This window comes from Protobothrops mucrosquamatus, unplaced genomic scaffold, assembly GCF_001527695.2.
Source record: "Protobothrops mucrosquamatus isolate PMUCROS unplaced genomic scaffold, P.Mucros_1.0 scaffold712, whole genome shotgun sequence".
Lineage (NCBI taxonomy): Eukaryota > Metazoa > Chordata > Lepidosauria > Squamata > Viperidae > Protobothrops > Protobothrops mucrosquamatus.
Genome location: NW_015386993.1, coordinates 122,814 through 144,102, shown reverse-complemented (window position 1 = coordinate 144,102; position 21,289 = coordinate 122,814). Strand labels below are relative to the sequence as shown.

The 21,289-nt window shown below is 37.3% G+C and overlaps 1 protein-coding gene across 1 annotated transcript in view; it reads left to right on the top strand.

Moving 5' to 3' along the window:
- The window catches only part of ARL8A (ADP ribosylation factor like GTPase 8A), a 41,284-nt gene that overhangs the window by 5,653 nt on the left and 14,342 nt on the right, over nt 1-21,289 (top strand). The window contains exons 2-3 of the mRNA XM_015818302.1: nt 14,014-14,094; nt 15,166-15,239. Of these exons, the coding sequence (XP_015673788.1) occupies nt 14,014-14,094; nt 15,166-15,239 (155 nt within the window). The remainder of the gene's footprint in view (nt 1-14,013; nt 14,095-15,165; nt 15,240-21,289) is intronic.

Sequence of the window (21,289 nt, the reverse complement as noted above, 5' to 3'; positions counted from 1 at the left end):
AGCTAATGACTTTGGGCCAGTCACTCTCTCTCAGTCCAACCCACCTCACAGGGTTGTTGTTGTGGTAAAAATAGGAGGAGGAAGTTGTGTTGGATATGTTCACTGCCCTGAGTTTTTCTAAAAATAATAAGGGCAGGATACAAATAAAATAAAACAAATACTTTATTTATTACATTTGTATCCTACATTACCTTCAAAAAATAACTAATGCATCTGTACCATCCAGAATTTTGAGATAGGATGATATACAAATTCTATAAATAAATGTTTTTGACTCTCACTTTATAATCCTTTGAGGTAAGTTAAATTGAAGGACAGTGATTGATCTGGTGTGTTATTTTTATTTATTTTATTTTATTTAGAAAATTTATATTGCCACCTACTCGCACATGGCGACTCAAGGCAGCTTACATGGATATAAAAACACCATATAAAAGAAATAAAAATAATAAGAAAAATAATAAAATAATAACCCCCCCACCCTAGCGACAACAGACATTCATACTAGCCATTTAATGGGCACCATCCTACTCTGGGTTCCCCAGGCCCGCTGGCAGAACCACATCTTCAGCACCTTCCGAAAGTGTATTAGAGTGGGGGCCAGTCTAACCTCTGGGGGGATGATGTTCCAGAAAGAGGGATCCATCACTGAGAAGGCCATTCTTCTGGGTCCCACCAGATGTATCTCCTTAGGGGACGGGACCTGCAACATTCCTTGCCTCCCCGCTCTAGTGGGTCGGGTTATACATTAGCTGTAGTTTTTCAGAATTGCCTGAGAACCAAGGAATAACGTTAAGTTCCTAAAATTGTAAGTTGCCTTTGTGGGAGGGATACTTTAAAAAAATATCCCTCAAGTGAAGATTAATTTCATGTGAACAGGGTTTTTTTTTTTTTGCTTGTGAATGATTACTTTGTCTTCTTGTAGTTTTGCTGAAACCTGGAAGACCCTTCAACCAATGGGAGCAATCTTATTTCAGCTTTTATGCTCCTCCATTTCTGAAGACTCAGCTGCAGATTTGGGATAAAAAGAAATAAGGGAAATATCTTTTGGTCATTGTTGCTATTTCAATATCAGGTAAAAAAAATCATTGGTTACACCGATTTTGCTTTTTAATTTTACTTCCCCTCCTGCTGTGAAGATAAAGACAAGGAGAAACAATAGCAACAGATAGAAGTGCCATCCCAGAATGGGTAGAAGCTCACAAATGTATTTTTCTTTGAATTAGAGATGATTTGCGGTAGGAGGAGCTGTGTAGATTTTACCTCATAAAGACATGTGTAACTATGGAAGACTGAAAAATGAGCTTTCACAGTATCAGTCTTATCAAGTAGACCAGACAGGAAACATGACCAGATAAACTAATTCTACTTTATTGTAAAGTTACATTAATAGAATCTTGCAAAACTGAAAGTATAGTTCTGTCAATTTCCTTTACAGCCTGAGAAACTAGGGAAGGTCACTTCTGAGCCTCTTGCCCTGCCCACTATCTAGATGTGGGCTGTGCTTTCTCTTACCTGACCCTTCCCTAGATAGCATCTCTTTGCCCTCTCCCAGGGTTTTTCTCATGTACTATTACAAAAAGGCAGTTTGGTACAGAGATGATGAAAAGAGAGTGAAATAGGGGAAGGATTTGTTTTTGAGAAAATGGTACAAATGGAACTTAAATTACATTTCAAAATAAATGTGACATTCTGTCTATGCAGTTTAGGCAGAGATGCCTTAAAGAAAGTGAAGTGAAGTAAAGATGCGAAGAGAAAAATATGTGTATTAGTTTTGCTTTGATATAATAGACTAATGGTTGATTTTCAAGTGTTTTTTTAAGTTTTCATTATTTTGTAGAATTTTTAGGCCCTTATATTATCACTATAACAATTCAAGCAGGGGTTTGTGTCAGAATGTTCCATATTAGGAAGTGGGAGATGATTTCAACATCATTATGCAAGATATAACCGTTTCTTTGCTTTAACTGGCAGGCAACAGATTCTTACTGCTTTTTCCAGTATTTAAATTAATTATATGGAATGGAAGCAAATACAATTTTGCTTCATCCAAAATGATCACATTTTAAACCCCAAATATATAATATAGCATCAGGAATAAACAAAAAATGTGCATGTTTTTAAAATTCTAATTTATGGTCACACTTTCATTTTCTTATAGAAGAGTCTCTTGCTTGCCTGGTCATTTGAACAAGTTGTACAGTACTGAGATGGATGATCACAAACCTGACTCCTCTCTTCTACATTACAGGTAGTCTCATTTAGCAACCACTGTTGGAATCCACAACTTTGTCATTAAGTGAAGCAGTTACAAAGTGAAACCAAAACTGTGCTTATGATCTTACTTTAGCTTTCCATTGTTTTATAGACCAGAGGTTGTAAATAAGGGGATTGGTCATAAAGTTACTTCATCACTGTCATAGTAGTAGATAGACTACTAAAATAGCTACTAAAGTAGCTAAACAAGACAGTCAACCTTGCCATTCTCTTCTACCTCAAGTGTAGAGCAGTATTGGCAGAATAATTGCACCTCTGGTCCTTTAAGATACGAAAAAGTGGCATCTTTATCTTATTAAACCATTTTTTTACACAGAGACAAAGCCATGTGGGACTATCCCAAATCCTACTATAGGGATCTCCAACCCCTGGCATGTGGCCCACTATTGGGCCACGGTCTATTCGTAACTGGGCCACAGGCCAGTGCACACGCATGCAGCTCAACTCACATGAGCGGCGGGCTTGTACACACATGCATGTACACAGCTCAACTTGCATGAGTGGCAGGCTGGTGCGCACATGTGTGCAGCTCAACTTTCAGTCAAGCTATATGTGCGTGCATGTGCACGGCGCCCCCCGCTTGTGCGAGTCAAGGTGGCCTGCCACTCGCGCGGCCCGGTTCCCCTCTCTCCCCCCGCTCCAGCCAGGCTGCCAAGCTGCAAAGGTAGGGGACTGCTGTCCTACTAGGATAGCTGTGGATAGAGGTATTTGCAGCCTAGGGAGAACTGCATGCAGGAGTCAGAGCATTTTCTATGCTGACTCATTCTAAAGCCATTAATCTTTTTTCAGAAGAAAAAATCAAGAAGCAAAGATGAAGATAGCAAATGTAAGCAGACAGGGGATGTAGGGGCAGGAAAAGAGTAGTTATGCTCAGTCAACTTAGATACTGACAAAGCTGTTATAATGCTCAATAGGAAACTGCACATAGAACTACATAAGCAGCAGTTTGAAAGTCTGCCATGTCTTTACAGTAATTTCAATTGAACTCTGCACATATATGATCTTCCAAGTAATTTATTAATGAAGCTATTATTTATATAAAGTTACAGACCTCTTCCCTAAACCCTGACAGTGCTATAGCTACCAAAGGAAAGATTTCCTCATCTTTCAGTGAAGAAATTGAAGTGGAAAAAGATTCTAAATGATTTTACACAATGTGTGTAAAATTCCTCCCCTCCCCCCATATAAAATGTAGTAAGGAAAGATAGTAGCCAAGATAGTCACTTTTAGTAATGTCTTAGAAAATACAAAGGAGTGTTCTTCAGCCAAATGAAATAACTACAATCATTTATTGGCCTTTCCTGTGAAACCTACTTTTGCTTTAGAAGTTGCTTTTGAAACTGCAATTTTAGCAGGCAGGACCAACTAATATGTTACTAAGGATATAGAAAACACCATTTTAACATATAGACAGTGTCAGCTGTTGGTGGGGGATGGGAAAAAGGCTGCATCATGAGAGGATGTTCTTAAAGAATGATTAGTAAGGCATTTTAATTCTACATTGACAGGAAAAGTATGGGTTACTTCTGGTATTGTCTCTCCTCAGTCATGTCTACCCATTCTTTTAGATCTGGCAGGAAGGCCATGCTCCAGGTACTATCTGTAGAGGAATATCATTTATCAGGACCCAGGAAGAGAGTTTTTCTGCCATCTTCTGGAACATCATCCAGACATTTTGTGTCCCCTTCCAGGATGGCATAAAAAAGGCCACCTGGCACACTGCCTCCTCTCTTTCAGAAAAGCAAGGCATGACGGAGTGGGGGACACCTAAGAATGTGGATCCAGCAGGATGGAAAGAAGGCCCAAGGGATCCAGCGGGATGAGATGGAGGTGGGAGATAGGCAGATGGAGGTAGTTGAAGCATCCCTGCGGTTGGTTATAAGGGTGGGCGGATTGCCAAGCACCCTAATTGTGATCACGTGACTGCAGGGGCATTGCAGTGTCTGTAACTTCAGTCTCTTTGTTCACTGCCCTTGTAACTTTGAATAGTTGCTATCTGTAAATAAATAAAGTGTGGATCGTCTGTGGTCTATCCATATTGACAGATGGGGTAGCTTTTACTTCATGTCTTTGAGACTGCTTTTTCTCCTCTTTTTCTTCCCCATTACTTTATTTCCTGAATGGGATTGTTGTTTGATAAGTTGACCATCTAAAAAAAAAGTTGCAGTCATTCTTATGCAATCTAGGAATTAAAATCCCTTTCAGTCCTTTGATTTCTATTATATCTCCCCCTGTTGTAAGGATGGAGCTGTTGAAAAGCTAAACCGAAAGCTAGACATTTCTAATGAATGAAATAAATAAAGTGTGGATATGTCTTGTAGCTACTTTTTTCTCCCAATTTGGATTTTCCCAAATAAATTTTGGCAATCAGAAAATTGAAGTGAAATTCCATGTACAGTACTTTTGAAAAATGTATGGAATCCACAATGAAAACATAAGACAATATTTAATAATTCAATCCTGACACTGCTAAATCATATTTATTGCAGTGTTGTTGGGAGTTTTTTTTGTACCCTGACTTTTGGAACTGAGTACAGCAGTTTATTGATTTAGACATCAACTTACATAGCAGAAATCTTGCTTTGTCAGAGTTAATTCATGATTTGGATTATGGTTTGCAACTATTATAGTACAAATGACAGAACATCATTTTGAATACTCTACCAAGCAATAGTTGAATTTCTTGTTTTTCTTCTTTGATATGATTAGAAAGTTTTTAATATGGCAGAAATTAAATTCTTGTTTTTTAAATATAATTTTAATTAACAAACAAATTGGAAATAAAAACTAACAAGAAATACAGGTAGTTCTCAACTTAAGATTGTTCATTCAGAGACAGTTTGAAATTACAGCAGCATTGAACGAAGGGACTTATAAGGTGTACCTGAAGTTATGGCTGCTGCAGCACCCCTGCAAGCGTGTGAACAAAATTTGGGCAACTTGCAATCCAGCCCCCTTTATAAGCAACACAAGGGCTGCTGTACCCCCATATTCTCTCCGTCCACTTTGCTGAGTTCCCCACAGCACTCCCTCAAAATTGTGGCTGCTTCCAAAATAGTACCCATATCTGAGATGGCATAATACCGGCCTCCATGTAGGAAGGCTATGCAGCAGATTGGCTGTTTCTCAAAAGAGATTGCAGATCAATACAAAGTTTACATATTCTAGTGTGTTCTGTGTGATGTTAAACTGCAGGTCAAGTGGATAGTTTCATATGCACATTTTATAATATGTCCATCTCTTCTTTTGAAGAACAGTTGGCATAGTGACTTAGAAATTTCTATTTCCATAAAATTGATTAATTGCAGAATTATATCTGAAAAACAATTAAGTTCCCTGCAGTCCTTCTCCTGCCTGCAGTAGCCTGAGACTGTGCAGCCCTTTCTGTATATTTTCTTCTCTCTCATGATTGTCCTCAGCCGACTGCTGTGCAGGATCAAAACAGTAGAACTATCATGGTTGTGCTATTAATTAAGCATTAATTAGACATTTATTGTTCAGTGATATTTCAGTGCCATTCTGTTTTAATTGCACAGATAAATTATACTTGCTCCTTGTAATTTAAGCTAGTAGATATCCTAAACATATATTGCTAACATGTTAAACAGATACATTGTAGCTTTAAGATTACTTAAGATAAGATTACAATGCTTCTATCAGCTGGTTGTAATCTAAGTGGCTGGGTTTTCCAGCTACCAACATATACAAATTCCTATCACTTTGGAGACATGTAAAAAAAAGGGCAAATTTATAATTAATTAATATAGTCACCCATCTCGCCAAAGATGAGCCTGCCAGTACACAACAAACGGATAAAGCTTTTTGTATAAAAACAACAATATCAAATATATCACTTTAAAAGGTAAATATTATTAAAGCAGAGATACAAGACCTAGGCAATATCAAGGGCTTGAAAATCTTAGCTGCTAAAGAGTTTGAAATAGGGATTTAGTCCTAGGCCGAAATGATATGAGAAAACTAGTACTATATTGTCAGTGTCTTCAGGGCATCATACCAATAGTGGCAAAAATTCCCAGTAATTGAGTATCTGTGAATCTGAAATTAACAGCTGTTAAATTATTGCAGCCCTAGAAAATCTCAATTTGAGAATTTCATTAAGGGAAATCTATATCACAGCATATATGGATTATATAGAGCAGAGTTGGGAATCCATTTTGTCCATGTTAAATTCAATTCCGGTTAGTTCAAGCCAACATTTGGATGATAAGGAATAATAGAGTCATAATCCAGTAGTTCAAAGAACTGGAGGCTTTTTAACTTCTGAAATAATGCCTTTTCATTAAATTATTTAAACTATTAAACTATTAAAAAGTTATTTTTAAAAATAGGCTTGTAGCCATAAGAAAATTCTTAAATTACTTACTGTACATTCATTGTCCGTTGTCACTGATTCTATACCAGGATAGTTTTTGTTTATCCTCATGGTTTACAAAGATGATTATCTTTTTTTTGTATTGAAAGATGGTGTGAGGATTATTATTAAGAGATTGCACACCGTGGGATTCTGCTATTGCTTAAGAAAGGATTCTGTGTATGTATCAGCGTACAGTGGTACTCAGTACTCATCTTTAATTGGTTCTGGGAAATGCAATGAATACCAAAAATGATGAATACCAAACAAATTTTCCCATAAGGAATAATGTAGTGTGTCACAAGGCAGCCGACACCAACAAGTTCTAGCTTGTGCATTGAGCACTAAACAAATGATGAGTGCTGGGACAAAATTTTCTCATCAAAATATGTTGAGTACCAAATTTGATGAATTTCAAAACCGTTGAATACAAGGTACCACTGTATGAGCTTCTCCAAAAGGAGGAGATTTTGGTTGGGCCTTTTTCCCACTTCAGCCAAGGAAATAAATGGCAGCAAAACCTTTTCATGGTAGAGCATAGTTGATTTCTTCTGCTTCTTCAGGGAGAACAATCCTGTAGAACCCGTTTGCTGACTTATAGCAAAACTGCATGTGAATCAGTAGCTAGCATAAAATTATAATTTTAGCATACTTGTTATTTCATCATCCTCTTTTTGAAGCTCTTTCTATTATCAGTAAATGACTCTCAATCTTCTATATAAATAAAAATGTAAATGTTCGTTTGTTCAAAATCTTAAATCTCCGAAAGTTCTTCACCGATTGCTTTGAAATTTTGACACAACGTTGCATTCGAATACACGCGTGTTTTTATATACCTACTATTATATAGATGTCACACCTGTGACAGGTAAAAACATGCTTTTTGTGAAAAACAGTGCCATCTGTTGGACGTAAATTTAACCAGACTGAGCCACAGCAACGCGTGGCCGGGTACAGCTATTTAAAAGATAATTATTTTAGGTGAACTGTATTTGTTCTAAGATTGTGAGCATGAATTCAGATTTTTCACAATTAAATCCAACAGATTGTGTTTAGTTTGTTGAATAGAAATACTTTGATCACATTTATCCTATGGGGGTGACTGTACATGAGGAAATGCTCTCTAAATGAGCACATCTAAAGAGAAAAAAGGCCTCATGTTTATTTCCTCTCTGACATGGTTATCTACACTGGATTTCATTTAAACCCGTATATACTCGAGTATAAGCCGACCCGAATATAAGCCGAGGCACCTAATTTTACTACAAAGAACTGGGGAAAAATATTGACTCGAGTATAAGCCTAGGGTGGGAAATGAGGCAGCTACTGGTAAATGTAAAAAATGAAGATAGATACCAATAAAATTACATGAATATTTATTTCAAAGAAAAACAATAACCTAGCTCTGTAAGTGGAAAAGGGGGTCAACAAAAACAATATGGTATCAAAAATACCGTAATTTTAAAAGTGGCAAGAAAGATCGTAAAATGAAGCAAAACTCACTTAACAACTGTTTCACTTAGCATCAGAAATTTTGGGCTCAGTTAGGGCCCTGCGTTGAGGACTACCTATATTTATTTACTTATTCATTATTTTTAATTTTTGTCAGAGGGTGGACATGTGGTTATCCTGAACAGGTTTAAGGTTCATTTACAGTTTACCCAAGGTAGATTTCTAACATAAAGACTATTTGCTGGAATGGATAGAGAACGCCTAATTTAATTTTTGGATATAGATTAAGCCGGTGTCGACTTTTAGTGATTGCATAGATTTCCCCCCCCCCCCCCCAAAAAAAGAACTACGGCACTCACTTTCCTCCGTTCTTGAGACGCTGACTCGAGTATAAGCCGAGGGGGGCATTTTTCAGCACAAAAAATGTGCTGAAAAACTCGGCTTATACTCGAGTATATACGGTATATAGAAAGGAATAGTCATTGCCCTTAAATGTAATTGCTATTTTGATTAAACTATGTGTTATTTTGCATTATTTTAGAGAAGGTTAGCTAGATGACTAGCTATTATGAATTTGTATTGTTCTGTATGTCACCTCAAATCTGAACACTTGATTGACAATCCTAAATTATTTATAAAATGATAGAAATGTTGATAGGCTTTATACTTTCCTACTCTCCTGACATTCTCATACGTATTAAATAATTCTATACATTTGGCAACTATATTTTTGATTTCTAAAACTTTATTTAAGTTATAAATGAAACTGAGGAAAACCCTGAAGGCCTGTCAGTCTAGTCTTCACTCATTTAATTACGTGCCCTCTAGATTAGAATGTTATGACATAATGACACTTTTGAAGTAATAAGTTTCTTAGTCCTAAGGATGCCAGAAGTTTCCACACATACTGTATTTCCAGAACAAAATGTAATGCAGTTTGCCAAACGTGAGTGGGAGTGTTTGTGATGGCCTCCTCTGAAGCTTCCCCCGGATGTTTCCCTGAATGCCAGCTTGGAGGAGGATGAGCCAGTCCCAGGCATTATCGGAGGGGAGGGGGAGGTGGCAGCATGCCTGGAGGTGGCTGATGTCCCCAAGCCAGGATCAGCAAGACCAAGCACATTGGACCAGTTGCAGGGGGAATGACCGGACAAGCAGCTGTCTGAGCATGGGATGATCAAGACATAGTTGAGACCTCAGGAGGAGAGAGCATGCAGCTGCAGCTAGCCAGCGCAGATGAGAAGGAACTGCTTCCTCCACTTGATCCAACCCAGACTGGAGAAGAGGCAGGAGCAATGGTGTTCAGCCCAGTTACTCATGAGGTGATAGCCTTGCCCCTCTTGCTGGATTGCACCAGGCAATGGCTATAACAACACATCCATTTTAATGCCTAGTGTTTGCCAGTTTCTTTGTTGATCTTCCTGACCCAGATGTTGGATTTAGATCCTGGATTTGTGCTGAGACTCTTGGACCTACTTTCAGATTTGCCTTGCCTTGAAATTTGAGGGTGGACTTTGGTGTGTGTGTGTGTGGGGGGGGGGGCTTGCTTGTCTCCTTGTAGTGTGAATCCAGCTTTGTGGATTCATGCGGGAGTCATTTCAGAACGGAGTTGGGACACGCATTGGGGGGGGGGGGTTGCCTTGTTGCTGGACTGGGATTCCCTGGGGAAGACCTTTGGAGGGCTTGAAAGCCTCAATAAACCCCTTGAATTTTCCGTGGTATGTGTGTGTGAATGGGAGCAGGATAGTGTGCTCCTATAACATTTTTGGCTTCGGTCTGCAAAACCTAATTAGGGTTATGCAGTTCTTACACCAAGTGGCTAATGTCACTGTGCTGTATTCAGGGACCCCAACCTTTTGGGGCTAGTAAGCACATCTGGAATGTTAAGAATATATAGTAAGTACTGTCGCAAAGTCATTGCTATGGAGGGCACGGCTGATCATAAAGCAACTATTTTAAAGCAATTGCTCTCTTTCACACTTTCTATTTCCCAAGAGCTCTTTTCTTTTTTCTGGGAAAGTGGACACAGTTCCAGACAAATAACTCTGGGCTCACATCATCTGATTGATATAGGACACATGTGAATCCCACTATAGTTGGAAAAAAATACGATGCTGGAAGCTGTGTCACATTTGAGACCATAAATAGCAAATATCATTTTGGAAGTGTCTGTTGTAATACATAGAAATACAAATATGTTGCATTTCTGTAGCATGGCCTATATCTTTGTTACAGCTAGCTGCTAGTGCTTCTCTGCATGACCAGGTATATTTTACTTCCTTACAATTTGCTGAGCGTGCTTTTATTTTGGTATCACCTGCATGCCAAGGATAAATCATCAAGGGATATGAATAGTTTGTGATAGCTCTTGAATTATGGAAGTTATTTTGCCTGATTAAATTTGGAGTATATTTTTTGGCTATTATTTAGTAACTCATGCAAGGACAGGCAGACTAATCTTTTTGGCTTCCAATTCCCATAAACCCTAGCAATCTTGGTGAATGAAAAAAGACTATGAAAATTGTAGTTCAGAAAACTGGGCATAAGTGTCTTGAGTATTTCTAGTACTGAAAGACAGTATTCAATATAATGTTTTCATTTTCTCTTGTGTCCTGATTTAACTGCTGTGGCATTTTGACATTTGGTTTTATATTTCTTCCTTTTATTTTCTGTGTGCTTTAAACCATTGCTGTAAAAATTAAACAACATATATTCATCATACATTTTTAAGTTTCTTTAAAATAGTCTTTGGCTAAAATTACAAATAAGAGAAAAATAAATTATTCAAATGAATATTTTATATGTCCTCATTTAAATGGGCTAAACTGCGTACCATATAATAGTTAGGCAGCTATTTCAATCGTAAACAATCATAAACAGTTTAATTGCTACTGGAATGTAATTTACCTCTTGCTGGTATAAAATTTGGTTATAGCTAATGCATAATATTGTTGCCTTTGGGCAAAAGAAGTCACTGAATTAACCTGAGCTGTTAATTTCCTAGAAGCCTGAAATGCTGTGCCCAAATATTTAAAATATTTAACTTTTTCTAGTTCGTGGGAATTTATGCACTTGTACCTACCTTTGTCTTTCATTGGAAAAAACTAAAAGTTTGGATTTATTGTAATTAATGACCAGTTGTTCCTCTTTACAATAGAATGCCTTCTCTCTCTCTCTCTCTCTCTCTCTCTCTCTCTCTCTCTCTCTCTCTCTCTCTCTCTCTCTCTCTCTCTCTCTCTCTCTCTCTCTCTCTCTCTCTCTCTCTGTATAAAACTAAGAACTGAAGATCTCAAGAGGAATAGTGTCTATTTTTTTGTTACACCTTTTTCCATCTCTTATCCTTCCTCTGATGGTGCTCTTCTTTGAGATTAGCTGAAGTTTTGAACAATAGTACACTTAAGTGGTGGAGATGCATTTTTCTGTAAGTTCAGCTCCCAGTGGTTATCTGTCATCTAATAATATTCTTAATCTATCTTTTTTTTCTTTTACTGTCAGGTAAATCCTTATTACTTATTTAGTAACAGGAAAAATTGTCAGGTACTTTTTCCAATACAGTGAAATGTTTCTGAGCTGCTATTATTATTATTATTATTATTATTATTATTATTATTATTATTATTATTATTATTATGATTATGATTATGATTATGATTATGATTATGATTATGATTATGATTATCATCATCATCATCATCATCATCATCATCATTATTATTATTATTATTATTATTATTATTATATGTTAGAATCATTTGTTTTGTTCCTCTGATTTATGGAAGCCCCATGAATTCTGGCTCAAAGGCTCTTGCATTATGATTAGTCTGGGAAACAAACAAATATATGTCAAGGATGAATGGATTTTAATACTGGAACAATATACTGAAAGGCAACTTTTTGGATATATCAAAAGACAGAAATGCAAGTTGTAACAGTGCTGTGTTAGAGCCTAAAATAGTCAGCTATCTAGTCTAATTGTGTACATGTTGCTGATGCTGAAGGAAATCAGATTATGTTGAGGCAATATACAAGTCTCTGATGAGACCATGGACCTTCTTATGATTAAGTCTTAGATTTTAAAGAGCCATTCTTGCTTATCACATCTATGGTTTCTTCAAGAAATTCAAAAAGATAGTCCCTGTTGTAAAGATCTAGTATAGGCATGTCAAACAGCTGGCCCACGGGCCGGATGCGTCACACCGAAACTGCGCCCACCCCATTGCCGGCAATGGGGAAAAACTTGTGATATGTCATGCAACGTCACGAGTTTCACATGCCTGATCTAGTAGCTTCTGTTAAAAAGTTTAAGAGCCTTGCTGTCCTCTAAACTTCCTAAGATTTGCTCCCAGCTCTGAAGCCCAGTTTATGTATTAGATTGATATCCCTGCTTTCATTCAGGAGCTCAAGGCAATATACTGCATGTAATGATCCTTCTTCCAGTTTTTCCACAAAGCCCCCTAGGAGGTAGGGTGGATTGAGAAAAGACTTGTTTATCTCCTCTGTTAGGAATCTCATAATAATAAAAATTTTCTACTGTGCAGTATTGATGATCTGTGTCAGAAAAAAAAGTTGGACAGAAAAATGAGGATATTTGAGTCTATTGCTTAAGTAAAACCTTGCCATTGTTGGAAAAACAAGGTCTGGAGTAGCATGTTGCATTAAATCCCAGTGCAGTGTGAGCTTGTTGGCCTATTGATGCAGCTTTTGAGTAGTCTATTATTATCTCACTAGCAAGATCGGGATGTGCCTTTTAAAATGAGAAGCTGAGGGAGAAAACACAGAGAATCAAGGAAGATTTGCTGATGTGCCAAATCTTTAAAAGCCAGAGGCTAAAAGCTCTCCATTTTTAAATCAGAGTTAGATAAATTCATTGCTGACACTTAGATATACTTACAAGATTCTTAAATCTCTGCTACAACATTTAAAATGATAAATGTTTAAATGATGGTCATTTTAAAATTGTAAATTATTAAAAGACAAGAGCAGTGGGCAGATAAAATTAATTTCTAAGATTATTCTGAGACAAATGTTGCAAGATATATGAAACACAGATCCAGGACAACTCAAGTAACAATAAGCAAAAAAAATCTTTTCATCTGAAATTGTTCAGTTTTATACTTTCTGGATTCCAGTGTACATAACACATGCTTATGCACTTTTTTTCTCTTTTGTTTGGAAAAAAATCACAGTAATAAATAATCAGATAAACAAGAATATTTTCATAAATCCTATTTTACTTAAATAAAAATTTACTATTACTAAGTTACTATGTTTTGTGCTATATTTTATCTGTAGATTAGTTCAGTTGATTTCTATCAGATAAACAATTGAGATCCATAAAATACTTCCAATTGTCATTTTCAATGAGGCTGCAGTCTGATACGGATTATATTTTGTACATTTTCTAATACCCAACATGGAAATGACAAATGAGTTTACATTCCTATACATCTTATGAGTATTAGTTGCAATTTTAATTATAGTTGTATGCTAAAATAGACTGTATAGCAACAGTCTAACAGGTTTTTTTTTTAAATTAAGGACACCAAGTGCTGCACACTAGATATTACAATGAACACCTGGGGTACCAGTGGGATTCAGTGGATCTACTTGAGAATCGTCTGTGGTCTATCCATATTGACAGATGGGGTAGCTTTTACTTCATGTCTTTGAGACTGCTTTTTCTCCTCTTTCTCTTCCCCATTACTTTATTTCCTGAATGGGATTGTTGTTTGATAAGTTGACCATCTAAAAAAAAAGTTGCAGTCATTCTTATGCAATCTAGGAATTAAAATCCCTTTCAGTCCTTTGATTTCTATTATATCTCCCCCTGTTATAAGGATGGAGCTTTTGAAAAGCTAAACCGAAAGCTAGACATTTCTAATGAATGACTAATCTTTTTTTATTATTTTGTTTAGTCTGGACAGTTCAATGAAGATATGATCCCAACAGTGGGCTTCAACATGAGGAAAATCACCAAGGGAAATGTAACTATAAAGGTAAGATACAAAATACCCTGACTAGATTTCAAACATAGTGTTTGGGGTACTCTAGATTGTGGCCATCCAGGCAGATCAACAAATTAAATTTAATTAACAGAAATTAAAAATTATCTGCTTCTTTCACATATGAAGTCATACTGGCTGTTAGATGCTGAAATAAGCTGACTCTCCTGTCTTTGGATGCCTTGATAGATGTTGTGAAAATTGATTCAGGAAGTTGGGAGGCATGCTGTGAAAGGCTCACTTTTTAGATGATTATGCAACAGGAACCTTTCTGTAGATGAAGGCACTGTGACTTCTTAAAGCAGGACAGGAGCATAGAAAGGGAATATTATTGAAATATTGGGCTACTTTCAGTTGGGTTCAGATGGAGGAAGTGGGTTTTCAGAGCACAGTGGTTTTAGTATTTGTTACAGATTATTTATGGTATGTATTATTCTCAGAGATTGCAACATGAGTGCTGTATGCTGTTTGTGAGCCAAGGGTTCGCAACTCTGGAGGCATAACTCAGCTAAAATAAGGACAGATTGATTGACATCTGTTTATTAAGGCGTTTTTTTCCTGTAGATTATGTAGATGATTTATTATTCAGCTTTTTAGGAAAAGATAGGACTTCAGTGGGAATTTGAAAAGAAGTGTTAGCAACATATCAATAGTTGGTATAGACGTATTAAAATGATGAGAAAAAATATGAATATGTTAATTTAGTGCATATACTGTATCTCCTGTCATTTCAGTCTTTTTGAATATATATTTTAATGCATTTTAATAGTTTGAAGTATGAAGAATTTTGCATGTTTTGTGAATGTGAAAACATTTCTCGGTAGGATCTAGAATTGCAGTTGAGGAATCCATTTTCTGGGCTATCTTGGTAATCCTCCAGCTTTATTTTCCTTAGCTATAAATGAATATGGTCCATGAAGTAAGTGGGGAGAATTGTATTATATAAATACTTAGAAAAATAGAATATGCATGTAGAGTATTGCATATGGAAGTCATGGATAAATCTATTTGTAAGGCCTCACATCCTTCTCTTTTCTTATCCTTTTTGCTTCTCTCTCTTTATAGCTCTGGGACATTGGAGGTCAACCTCGTTTTCGTAGCATGTGGGAGAGATATTGCCGTGGTGTTAGTGCAATAGTGTAAGTAATTCTTGTCTACATACTAAGGGTATGGTAAGTAAGATATGCTTGATGCTTCCTTATAGAGGGGCAGGAATAATACACAAAGAAGGACAGAAACTTGCAGTTAGTTCTAACTCTTTAACTATAGTATAGCTAAGTGCAAGTTAGGCATCATAGCAAACTTTTGCCTCCTCTCATCACAGCTGTGGATAGGGGGCTTTTCCTTGATTTATCCAATATGCTAGTTATGCCCTTTCCTGGACCATGAATCTCTTCTCATAGTCACTCAGATTCTAGTTATCTCACATGTAAACAATTGCAATGCACTCAATAATGGAAGAGTGGAAGACGGCTTGGAAACTGCAGCTGCCGAATATGGTGGTGCAGGTAGTTATGGAGGCAATTTTGCACATCTGTGTAATACCTTTGCTGCACAGACTGCACTGGTTACCAGGAAGCTTCTGGATACAATTCAAGGTACCTATAAAGGATGAGAGACTACCTTTTCCCCATTGCTTTAGCCTGTCCAGGCAGATCTGACAAAATAGGCATGCTGCAAGTCCTATAGTTAAAGTAATGTCATTAAATGGACTTGTGGCACCTGCCCTGTGGAAAAGTTACTGCCCTTCAGGTTTAAATCACTGCAACCATGCCATTGTTTAAACAGCCCTTGAAGACCTACCTGGCCTTTCTGCCAATCACTAGGTCAGGAAATTTGTCCATTGTGGAAATTTAATATATTGTTAATTTAATTCATAGATTATCATCTTCTGTTTGTATTGTATTAATTGTTTTATTCTGTATGCTGCACAGAATTGCTATGAGTTGAGTGGCCTAGAAATCTGATTAATAAATGAATACATAAATAAATAAGAAACTCTGTTCAGAAGCAAAAGTTGTCAGCTTGTCATTTATCTTCCACTGTGTTTCAGAGTCGTAGCATGAGAGCAATAACTAGGCCTTGTTTCTTGATGCAAAGTGTTTTCTAATGCTACAAGTTCTTGATTGGCCAACAATAACAGTCATCCAAATATGTTAATTTTTGTCTTTAATTACAGGTAGTCCTCGAGTTACGAGTGTAATGGAGCCTGCCCATTCCACTCGTAACTCGAAAACTCATGGGAGTGAATCTCGTATCTCGAACGAGATCACTCCCTTGCTCATTAAGATGATCCAGGCAGCAGCAGCCTGGAAAAGGCCTCCGAAGCCCGGATCGACCTTCCGGAGGTCCGCAGAAGCGTCCCCCAGCCTCAGAACTGGGTGGCAGCGGCCTGGAAAAGGCCTCCGGCAGCTGGATCCAGCCTCTGGAGACACACAGAAGCGGCCCCCGGCTTCAGTTCTGTTCTCTGTTGCAGAGAACAGAGGCCTAAAGTAACATGAGATCACGCAAGATCAGTAGTGTGAAATCTCGCCCCGCTGATTTCACGTGATCTTGCGTTACTTTAGGCCTCCATTTTCTGCGAACGCACCGAAGGCCTGGAGCAGTCAAGAAAGCGAAGGATCTCTCGATCTTCGCAGGGTGAGTATTGAAGTCCTGATGCCTAGAGAGACCTGGGGCGGGGCCAGAAACTAGAGATCCATTCATTCAGAAATTCAGATGATTTTTTCTGAAGAAAACACAAAATTGATTCAGATTTCACACATACAGATAGTTCTCAGGTGCAACCATTCATTCAGCAACCATCTGAATTTACAATGGTGCTTAATAAATGGTAATTTTAAGTGATCCTCAAAAGTTCTGGTCATTGTCGCGCCCCTGCAATCAAAATTTGGGGACATCAAAGTGAGGTGCTCTCTATCAATGGGTGAGGCAGGAGAGGTGGCAGCGGTTCCCCAGGTGAAGGTGGCAGCTGTGCAGGAGTCACTGTTTGGAGTTGAGGCAGCGGAAGGATGACGACTTCCAGGAGTCACAGTGTACACTCTGCAGTTTTTGTGATAAGAGCTTCTAGAGGACCATCTTACAGGTTTCAATGGGGGATAAAGCAAACCCAACACTGACAAAGCCCTTTGCTCACTCTTGCCCCAGCTTTGTCCCTGAAAAGCCTCGGCAGCACTTCTGGAGGACTGTTCTGCGGAGGCATCATGACTCTTTGGGGACACTGCCAGGGCTGGGTGGCTGAGTGCAGGGCAGTCAAAAGGCCAGAGATGGGGGGGGGGGGGGGAAATGCAACAATGGTTGTAAATGTGGATGGCTTGCCAAACGCCTGAAGTTTGATCACGTGACTCTCCCCCCCCCCCCGGTCAAGCTGTACAGGACAAGCTGTAACTACTATTTGTCAAGAACCATCATACCTTCAAATGGTTGCTGAATGAGTTGTCATTAAGTGAGGACTACTTACATTCCTCTTTCCATATCAACTATTTTTAATGTCTTTTCTGCAAGCAAATTCTGTTTGTTAACGTCAAGATATTTTGAGTGAATTAAATGATACTAATGTTGAAAATGTCCCTCAGTCCTTTGCGCTAGTTGTATGCTTAATAATAATAGACCTTGGAATAATATAAGAGTCTGTTCTTAAGTCTTTCAAGTCTCATTCTGATATAACTGCTGGATTTTTCTCATATACATTCATAGTGATATCTATTGACACACCACAGAGGCATCAAGTAGAATTATAATAAAGACATAACATTATAACATTGTGCATGTTATGGTGACATATATCACATATAGTGAATAATGTACATCATTTGCCCAGTAATATTTTTGACATAACTTCTCCTACTCCATGGATACTTTGATACACCAATAAAAAGGGGTGATTTGTGTTCTTTATAGGACATTTTTTTATGAAATCCTAATATTTAACTCTAAGCTCCCATAATTCAGAATATTCTTGTAACCATTGGATGTATTTTCTTATCTTTACTGTTTTCATGTGTCATGCATAAAGAAACCACTTTTGTATTGGAATACTTTGACACAAAGAGTTGCTTATACACTCTATTAAGAGGCGTTAATGCTGCAGGAGAGAAACTTCTTCAGGCTTCCATTTAATTCAAGATCTGATGATAGGTTATAGGGCCAAGTTCTTACAGACCACTGCAGATGTTACCATTTCAGAAAAGTTCTCTTGTTTTGTTCCTTTTAATGCTATTTTTCATAAAATCTCACTGATTCTTATGGTAGGCAGGCAGAACAACTTTATTCTGGTTTTTTTTTTTGGGGGGGGGGGAGAAAGTAGCTAATGAAGTTCTCTTTCCAAGGCTCAGTCTAAAGTTCCATGTAGTTCTCAAATTCTCTACTTCAGACCTCTCAAGCATTTCTAGAAATCTTTCCAAGCTACTTTTTTTTACAGCACTAGAATCTTCATCAATACCAGCACTGTATTATAATAATTAAAAATTGTAGGGCAGAATTAATAGCTCTTTCCTGTGACCTGTTACCCAATGTCTTTAACTAGAAACACTGTGTCATGGAGTGGTGATTCTTCCTCAGGTTATATTTTCAAAAGGTATACTTTGCTCTGGTTTCTACATCATATTTTTAGAACAGGGGAATTGTTTGCACAGATGTATACCCAGTTCAATAGTATAAGTAGCTTTAAAAAGATAGAATATGTGCTTGGGAGGTAGACGCTATCAGAGTTTGCATTTTTCAAAAACCTATTGAGCAACTTCAGCTCCAAAGACATGTAACATGTTTCCTAATTCTTGGGATAACTCCTGGGGTTTTCATTAAAGAGCTAATTAGGAAATTAGGATTGGCAAATGGGGAGCAATTGTTTCATGCCAAGGGTGAATCAGAGGGTTCAAGTATATGCCCTGAAATTATGAGGAATTTTTGAAAACTTAGGTTTATACTTACTCATCTCAATTTAGAAAAAAAAAAGTAACGTTTTCTAATTTTTGACAGAGATTGGAATTAGAGGAAATGCCATTGTGGAATCTCAATCCAGATAAAGTGGAATTGTGTTTTCTTTATGTATGAATGCTTATAGTAGGGCTGTGCCGCCTTCCAAATTCAGAGGCAGTATATCTTTTCTAAGATTGCATTTCATTTGTAGAGGGCAGCCAGGTTCTCTTAGGAAAGATACAGATGTGTTAAAAAGTTCCAGATAGATGACATTTGAGCATTTTCACATGTTCCAAATCACTTTTCCCCTTCAAATTCAAAAAGCTACAAACACACACACACAAGATTAATCTCTTCAGAATAATACTGTAGGAATGGTCAGCTAACTAGCTATTTCTGCCTCTCTTCTATTAGCCTGCTAGATGGGAAGGAAGGAGAGATATGGGAGGAAAATGATGTAGTCCAATAAAGAGTTGGCATTTGTTTCTTCAAAATCAGAAATGAGGAGGTGATAAGCCGCCTGGGAAAGCCAAGGGAAATCATCAAAACAATTAAAAAACGAAAATTAGAATATTTCGGACATGTGATGCGACACCCAGAAAAATACGGCATACTCCATTTAATCCTCCAGGGAAAGATTGAAGGCAAACGAGGTCTAGGCAGAAGAAGAACATCATGGCTTCAAAATCTAAGGGATTGGTTTGGACAAAACTCAGTAGCACTTTTTCGTGCGGCTGCTGATAAAAACAGGATCGCCAACATGATCGCCAACGTCCGATAACAGATATGGCACAAGAAGAAGAAGAAGAAGAAGAAGAAGATTTGTTTCTTCCCTGCATTCCCATGGATTACTTCTAATTATCTCTAAAGGACTTCTTTGTCAGAAACATGTATTGCTATTCATTCATGTGATGTTTTATATCAGTATTCCCGAATCAAGGCATCCTTCATGTATGACAATTTTAATTCGCGCTATTTTCAACTATAGTAATGCTGACAGGAGTTCTATGAATTGAAATTCATATAACTGAACAATATCCAGTTCAAGACTACCCTTTTATGAAGCTGCATCTTTACCCATAGTCCTTCTACTTTACCCCTTATCAGTGAGTGCAACCTCCAGTAGCGGCCAATCCTTCTATTGCTTCTGCAGAGTACATGCTGGATTAGCTCTGTTTCGCCTGTGGCTCTCTTTCCATATAGGCAAGCTAGTAGGTAGCGTTCTGTGCCCTTGTCCACATATATTGGCTAATGTTACAAAATAATCCACTATCCCCTTGCTGTTAAGTAAATGAGCTGAATTCTGGATTCTGGGCCAAACTGAGCTTTGATCCCTGATGCAATAGATATTAGTATACAGTATGTGGCACTGTATAAAATAGCATAATCAAGAAAATACATTCTGCATGCTAAGTATTATACGGGTAAGCGTAAAGATACATTTGGTATCTAGCATATTCTTTGATATTAATACTGATAGTTTATATATCTTTATTTCTGAAAAGGTCTTGGTTTCTGTTTTCTTTAGACCAGATTTTGGGCTGCTTCTCAACTGGGTTGAGTTCACCTTTGTTGAAAATGTTGTACTGTATATTGTACTTCAGGATTCAGTTGTTGAATTCTGCTTGAATACTCTATAACATGTTTTCATGTTTTTCTATAACATAAAAAGTGAATCTAGAAAATCTGCAGACATTGTCTTATATTTGCTTCCTGCTGTTTTTTTTTAAATGGAACTAGCCTAGCACATTTTGTTTAGTGAATAACTGAACATAGATGTAAGTTCGCCTGTGGTGAATGAAATTGCTGTGTGCAATCAACAGTTAGATTAACTGACTCTTGAATTACCCAAGACCTTATCAGTTTTGTTTGGGGTGGTTGGTGGCTGCAATTCTGAAAAGGGTCATGAATCAGAATGATCCAATGAAGGTAGAAAGATGGGCAAATTCAGGAAACTGTTAAGATGTAGTAAGAGTTGAAGCCTAAATAATGGCAACAGTTCTATTTTTTTGGAAGTTTAAGAAACTGATAATAAATGACTCTTAGAATTCAAAATTTCATCTATATTGAATGTATCTATAAACAGAATCAATAGTTTAAAATCTTGCCTTCATTCTCTGCTGTTATTTTTTTCCCTAAACCTTAAGAACTTTAACATCTTTAGTAATTTCTTACTAAGATGTGATTAAGAATCTCTGACAAATATCCTGTCTACACTGTATAGCTCTTTTGTGTCATTTGCACTTTTTAATGAAAGAAATCTTCAAATGTA